Source organism: Alligator sinensis, unplaced genomic scaffold, assembly GCF_000455745.1.
Source record: "Alligator sinensis unplaced genomic scaffold, ASM45574v1 scaffold103_1, whole genome shotgun sequence".
NCBI lineage: Eukaryota > Metazoa > Chordata > Crocodylia > Alligatoridae > Alligator > Alligator sinensis.
In genome coordinates, this window is record NW_005842226.1 from 90,993 (window position 1) to 98,472 (window position 7,480).

Genomic DNA, 7,480 nt, shown 5'->3' on the forward strand with positions numbered 1-7,480 from the left:
GCTCTTCCCTGGAGTCTCAGCCCTTCTCCTCCCCATCCCTCAGCACCGCAGATGGTGTGCCATGACCCAGTGGGGCTGACTCAGCTGGTTTTCTCTGGGAGTAGTGCCCTGTACCTTTCCCGAGGTGTGTGTTGATGCTCATGTATCGTGCGGTCCCTGTCAGGCTCTTGTGCTCGCGGTAAGGGATGTGTTTTTTGGTCTCAGGGTCGATGTACTCTTTGGCCAGGCCAAAATCGATGATGTGGATGGTGTGCTGCCGCTTGCTCCCTGGTCGCCCTACCAGGAAGTTCTCTGGTTTGACGTCTCTGTAGATGAGGCTTTTGGTGTGAACATATTCCATCCGTGTGATCTGGGTGGGAGGGGAGAGCTGGCGTCAGCACCAGACAAACCCAAGCTACAGCATGGGCAATACCTGGCTGTCTGACCTGCACCTGCCAGGCCCAATTCTGCTCACGTGCCACTGTTGCCCCAGGGTGAGCTCCCCCGAAGCCCGCCCTGCCCATTCCCCCTCTCCTTCCACAGAACCTCTGTTGGGCATATTTTAAAACTGAAATGGATCATTTTATGCGCAGTCTTCTCGATCACAGGATCGAGCCCAATTCCCCCACGGTCAGGGTTAGGAGGCCAGCCCTGCACCCAGAATAATGCTGAATGCAACCCAAGACTGCAGCTCCCAATCTGAGAGCACCCCCTTTCCATGCAATGTTGCAGGCTGGGAGCTCCAATCCTGATGGGCTTTAGTTCCATGGGAAAGGCCAGGTATCCTAGGGGAGTGGGTCCCATCTGCCATTAGCTTCTCTGCCCTCCCACAGGGCATGTGGCTGGGAGAGGAGCCTGGTCCTGGCTGAAAGAGGGGCAGTGGGGAAAGTGGATGAGCACAGACACTCTGCAGGCTCTGATAGGCAGGACAACACAGGCAGATCGTGGGGACCCTGTGCTGGGCACTCTGTTTGCTCCTGGGTTCAAATATTCACAGTTGCCCCGGCAGCACTATCCCCATTTCTGTGAGGAAAAAGCAGGGACTTGCTGCTCCTGCAAAGGCAGGGCTGGGACAAGACCCCAGGGTCTCAGTCCAGGGCTCCATCTGCTGCAGAGAAACAACACCACCTACCTCCCCCTGAGCACACCCAGAAGAAGAGGGAGAAGAGTTCTTATGAGACAAGGCCCCTGCCCAATTCCTCCATCAGCCCAGGCTCCATAAATGTGCTCAGGTCCCCTGACATATCCCCTCATCCCAGACGCCCATTGTGCAGCCCTGGGAGTGCAGACCATGCCAAACCCAGAGGCAAAGGGAGGAGAGAGGCAGCTGACAGAGTCCTTCCTTCCTCAGGTTAGTCCACTAGGACTCTATGAGAGGGCATCAGCTGTAGCCCGCAGGAAGCCCAGGCCCAAGGCGCAGTGAGGCATAGGGCAGCGCTTACCAACTGGATCGCTATCATCAGGACGGTTTTGAGCGTGAAGGTCCGGTCGCACAGGTCAAATAGGTCTTCCAGGCTGGGGCCCAGGAGCTCAAGCACCATGGCATTGTACTTCCCGCAGGGGCCGAAGTAGTAAACCTGAGGAATTCCTTCTGCAACAGCCAAAGCATGAGTGTGTGGGGGGTGAGATTAGGAATGAGGCCCCTTCCCTCCCAGCTTTAACAATGGCCCCAAACACGGGGGATGGAGGAACCTGGAAGGAGGGCACTGATGGGATTGTGCTGCTAATGCATATCAGTCAGTGCCGAGGGGTCAACAAAGCAACAGCAAAGACCTCACCTCCCTCCCAAGGCAGGGCTTTAATAGGGGAGTTCTCCTCTCCTACACTAGCATTTTGGAGGTGAGGGCCCAGTTGCTCCTAGGCATGCAGGAAGGGCAAAGGCAGCCTGGGAGCTCACTGGGGTCATCTGGGATCACCGGGTGGCCATGGCCTGGGCGGATGCATGGCACTGTGCCCCGGAGGCCCTGCAGCCATCGCAGCATTACCAGGGCTTCCTCCCTGCCCACCAGATTCAAGGTGAAGCCAGAATGAAAATAAGCCTGGTCCCATGGAATGAAACAGCCAGCAGTCAGGTGCTGGGTTTGTGGGCAATGCTACGGCCCCTCAATCCCAACCTGAACCACCCTCATCATCCCAGCCCTGGGCCCTTACCCACACACTGCTCTGCAAAGCCCCCCTGCCCTGTTCCTCTGCTGGCCTGGGCAATGGAGACACGAGGAAGAGGCTCCCCTTTAGGTCCCTGATGCTGTCTGACCAGGAGGTGGCAGGTTTGGGTACAAGCCAGTGTGCAGGACAGAGGTGACCCCTTCCAGGGAGGTCTGACATTCAAACTCCACCCAAGAGTGGGGGAAGGAAGCAGGAAACAAGGCCTTGGCATGGGAGGAAACCAGAGAAAGCAAGGCCAAGGCCTACAGGTTCCCATCTGGCCCTAGAACCTGCACTGGTGGCTCCCAGATGCCACCAACTTCCTCCTGAGAAAAGGGGATAAGGGCACCCCACCTTCTCCTGCACAGGGCTCTCAGGGTAGCCCCAACTTAGCACCCCCTGAGGTGGGTAGGTGGAGGAGCCAACTCACCCCCATCACAAGGTGGGCTTGATATGCTGCCTCTTGGGGGAGAGATGTGGGGGAGAGGATGGCAGGTGACCTGCCAGAATCCCGGACACCAGCACGGGAGGTGGGGGGAGGTCAGGGAGGGGAGGAGGAGGAGGGGCTGGAAAATAAAGGCTCAAAGATTAGAAGTAGCTCTGTGGAAAATCTGCCTTCGTCAGCTGAGCAGATGGGCACCAGCAGCTTAGGCAGGCACGCGGAGCAGAGATGCAGGGACGGGCTGGCAACCAAGAGCTACCTGCACGCTCCTAGGCCCGTGCTTCCAGGCCAAGCAGCCCCTGCCCCGGCACACGCCTGCCCTCCCGCACTGCCCGTGTCTTACCTGCATTTCCGAGCTGCTTGTAGAACCGGTACTCCAGATGCAGCTGCGGGGCCCGCGATTTTATGGGTTCCTTTGGGTGGAAATTGAACAAACAGAGAGTGAGGGGGTAAAAATCAAGAGGAGTCCAGCGAGCGGCAGAGGGCGAGGGAAGCACTGGGGAAGCCCCGCTTTGGGCACATTCCTTTGGGCAGGGAACTGTGGCAGGCATTAGGGAGGGAAGGTACATGGGGATGCCTTAGTGGGGAGGCACGAAGGGCAAGGCCTGGGTCCTGAGTCCTACTGAAGCCCGCGTGCACTGTCTGAGGTTACTGTAGAGGGGGGCAGACACCAAGGGATGGGCTCCCTCCTCCAGTTTTGCTCCCTGGGGTGATGGAAAACCCAGGCAAGCAGAGGGAATCCGTGTCCTGACGGGTCCTCTGCTTGGCCCGTCACAGCTCTGTGCACCGAGGGAGCAGTGGGACAGCAGGGGAGGCCGCCCCTGGGATAGGCCCTTCCTTCCTCAGCACCAGGAGCTTTGTAGAGCCTCATCCTGTCCTGCTTTGAGTAAATGCCAGGCTCCAAGGTACTGGCTACTGCACCCTCCCTGCTGCTTCCAGACATTTCCTGCTCTGAGCTTCAGGATCGCGGGCTTCTGGTGCCCACCTCGTCCCCCCTCGCAATCACCATCACTGCTGTGGGGGACCCTAGATGTGCAACCCTCACCAGGGCATGTCTGCATAGTTACCATGTACAGCCTGGCCCTGCCCGACTCATTTTAAGAGTTAGTCTAAGAGATAAAATCCCCCCATCTCCCCCAAATTTGAAACATGAGCCAACCTGGGCAGCGAGGGGTGGGTGGAGGAGAAGAGACTCACCAATTTTATAGCTACATATTCATTTGTGTAGAGATTCTTTCCTGCAGAGAGAGACAAGAGAAGGAACGTCAGCCTGTGCGGCTCACAAAGAGCCCACGTGTCAAGCTCAGCAGGTTAGGAACAAACCAGAGTCTCTGGGAATGAAAAGAGAACTGTTGAGCGGGCTGGGTCATCTCCAGACCAAAGAGAGGAGGAAGAGGAGGAGGATTTTGTTGCGTGGGCGCATCAAAGAAAACTGCGGCAGGAGAGCTCACAATGGTGCAACCTGCCCCTTGCCCTAAGGCAGGACAGCCAGGGGCTGAGCCTCTGCAGGGCTGGGGCATGCAGCTTCCTGACACGACTGAGATGGGACCTGCAGTCTTTTCCTGGCCACGTCCTTGCATGAAGGTGAAGGCATGGCAACGTTTTGCATTTGATGGAAATCAGCTGCAGCCACCTTCCCCCTTGTGAGCTGCCTGCATGCCCCCTGCCTCCCACCCACTGCTGGCAAAGTTTGGGCATGGAAGCTGGTTCATTGTGAACAAGCCAGGGGAGACTGCAAATATCTCTATGGCAACGGGGAAGGAGGCTGCCCCGGCTGCTGGTGTGACAGCAGGTTGTGGGGTACCAGCTTCAGCTGGAGGCAGGATATAGGCCCCAAATGGGGGCTCCACATGCAGCAGCCCAAGGTGTTGCAGGGGCAGGAAGCAATAGGCCAGTGTCCTATTTTGGCAGAGCAGCTTTGCCCACTGTGCTCGGCTGAGGAGACGGCTGGCATGAGCCCACACTGCTGGTGGTGAACGTGCCTCAGCCCACAGCTCAGAGGCTGCAGCAGCCAGGGGCTCGACTCCATCCTTGGGCCACCTCCTCAAAGCATCAACCCAGGCAGCCCGGGGCCCTCGAGTGCCACTGCTTCCAGCTGGGGCATCCCTGGGGAAAAGGGCCTGCGTGGCGTGGCGTGACGTGACGATGGAAGAGACAGAGCTTGGGGGCCTCCATCCTGGCTGGCTCATGGGGGACTCCAGAGCTGGACGCCTACATCGCTACTGCTTCAGCTTGAGAACCAGGCTCTGTCCACGGGGCGGAGATGGACCCACTTTCTCACAGCTCAGAGACACAATCCTGGGAATCAGCAGCAGCGCAGGCTCCCGCTCGCCTTTGTCTCAGAGCAGCACCCAGCTCCTCCGAGTCCTGCTCCTTTCACGTGGCACAAGGCTCTGGTTACAGCCGGTGACAAGTTGTTTCGTTGACTCCAGGCTGGAATGGCCTGTGCTATGGCAGGAGCACAGGGAGCCTCACCGTGCTTGGTTAAGATGGCTGGAACGAGCCCACATCACTGCTGATGAACACGCCACAGCCCACAGATCAGGGCTCACAGGCAGCAGCAGCCAGGGCCTCAGCTCCATTTTGGGACAACCTCTCCAAGGCTTCAGCCCAACCACCCAGCCACCCTGGGGCCTTGGGCAACACAGCGGCACAGCATCCCCAAGGGCCTTCTGACATTTTATAACACCTGACAGCAAACTTAGCATCTTGATGCCCAGCTTTCTGGGATCATCCTACTCCAGCGGTCTTTCCTGCCCAAGTGCAGGGGGGCCGGACCCGATGATCTGTAAGATCCCTTCCAGCCCCTAAAAACTATGAAACCGCAGTCAGTGACCTACTATGTAGCCTCCCCACTTCGAAGCAACGGGCTCTGGGGAGGTAGAGCTGCCCAGGTGAAGAGCAGCCTCACACCCCAGCCAGCCTCTCCCGCCTTGGTCTGTCATAGTTTCATAGTTTCTAGGGTCAGAAGGGACCTGAACAGATCATCAAGTCCGACCCCCTGCCCTGGGCAGGAACGAGTGCTGGGATCATACCCAGTCAGGATCCTCTAGGATCCGGCTGTAATCCCAGGGCAGCTTGCAGGAAGCAGGGGTGATATGACGATCTGTGCAAGCTCACTGGGAGCAGCCCCATATCAGCGCACATTTAGTCCTGCTTAAATGAATTCAGCAAGAGATATCACAGTCAGAGTCCAGCCTCTGACACTTACTCTCTGTCACCCTGGGCAAGTTACTTGCCCTTGCTCCATGCTTCAGTTCCCCGTATGTGTCAAATGAGGATAACGGTGGCTCCCTCCCTCCCTCAGAAAGCATGCACACTCTGTAAAGGTCCTCGAGATCCTCTGATGGAGTGAGTGGCCACCAACTACACCAGTGGTTCTCAACCTTTTTAGACTTGAGGCACCCTCCGAAAAATGCCAGCTCTCAGCTTGAAAGCTGCTCTTTACTACAGAAAAATGCTAAAGCAATTCTCCTGTCACACAGAGCAGTGTTTTTTGGTACTCCAGATTCCTATCTGAACTCTCTGGGTTTATCTTGTGAATCACGTGAAGGTGTTTGCACACCTAGCACGGCACACATTGAGTGTTACCTTGAACAGGGTCTCAGAGTACCCCAGGCTGCCGTGACACTGGGCTGAGAATCAGTGAACTAGACCTTCCTGGCTTGGGAGTAGAAACTGCCCTGTGCTCAGCAGGGAGGGCGTGGAAATCCAGTTATTCACTGCAAAGGCCTGAATCCCAGCCTGAACACTGGCTGCCCATCCAGTCCCATTCCATGTGTGTAATGCTCTAGCAGTAGTGCCCAGGGTCTCTTGGGACTCAGGACAGACCAGTGTGGCAGGCTGTGCTTGTTTGCACCCTGCCTCACCCTGGCATGAGCCAGGCCCTGACATACAGCACAGAGCATGATAGGGCCCTGATGCCACAGGAATGGCTCTGGTACCAGGCCTGCCCAGAAAGTGGCACATTCCCCAGGACTTTGCAATGTGTCAGGAGAGGGGCACTGAACGCTGCCAACAGCCTGGCTCCTTCCCACACCCACTGGGGTGTCTGGTACCCACAGCAGCCAGAGATGCCCTGCTCCTCAGCATCAGGTACTACCAGTATTTACACCACTTGGTTATTTGTCACTATGGGCACAGGACACCAGTGCCCTCTGCCCAGGCCTCGCCTTCTCCAGCAGCTACACCCACTCCCTCCATCTGTACCAACTCACAGGGCACGATTCACAGCTCCTTTGGGTGACTTTGACAGCAGGAGCTGGAGCACTGGGTCCAGCTGGTTCTGTCCCCAGTGTGGTCTTTCTCCCATGCATGGCTCCTTGCTAGCAACCATCAAAGCCAAAGCAGAGCAGCTGTGAAACAATTCAATTAGAAAGGAAAGGGGGAGATGGGAACAGACAGGGATATCTACTGTCACCATCCCCTGAAACGGTGTTGCCACAGCTCAGGAGAGAACATGGCAAGAGGGCCCCAGCAACAGTCGCATGTGTTGTTAGTGGTGGCCAGATTTTCATAAGTGACAAGCAATTTTGGGCATCCAGACAAACACGCTGTAACGGAGCTGGATACTCAGTGTTTCCTGGAAATCAGGCTCCTTTCAGGTGTCTCAGTTGGGCACCCAAAGTCTCATCGCCAGTCTTCCCAGTAAAGCCGCATTTATCTTCTGTGCTGAGCAGGAAATGCTAATTGTTAATTAACAGTCATTGTTAATAATGAACAGCCACCAAAGTGTATGAGTGAGAAGCAGGGGATTAGGATTCTACCCTCGGGCCTCTGCAGCTTTACAAGCCAAACCAGACTGTGAATGCAAACTTGCCCCCCACTTTTCCACGGCTGAAAACCCTTCTTCATGAGCGCACCTAGAAACAGGCCTGTCCATCATCACATCTCACGCGCATAGAAGAGCAGGAA

The 7,480-nt window shown here is 56.6% G+C and overlaps 1 protein-coding gene across 7 annotated transcripts in view; it reads right to left on the reverse strand.

Annotated features, from left to right (window-relative positions):
• The window catches only part of CSNK1G2 (casein kinase 1 gamma 2), a 69,725-nt gene that overhangs the window by 12,503 nt on the left and 49,742 nt on the right, over window positions 1–7,480 (reverse strand). For 6 of the 7 annotated variants that reach the window (XM_006027165.3, XM_025208305.1, XM_025208301.1 and 3 more), the window contains exons 3-6: window positions 3,764–3,804; window positions 2,910–2,979; window positions 1,422–1,570; window positions 115–349 (exon numbers count right to left, since the gene is read on the reverse strand). In XM_006027165.3, coding sequence (XP_006027227.1) covers window positions 115–349; window positions 1,422–1,570; window positions 2,910–2,979; window positions 3,764–3,804 — 495 coding nt within the window. Of the gene's footprint in view, window positions 1–114; window positions 350–1,421; window positions 1,571–2,554; window positions 2,691–2,909; window positions 2,980–3,763; window positions 3,805–7,480 lie in introns of those variants that run through there. The other variant, XM_025208306.1, reaches the window with a different exon arrangement.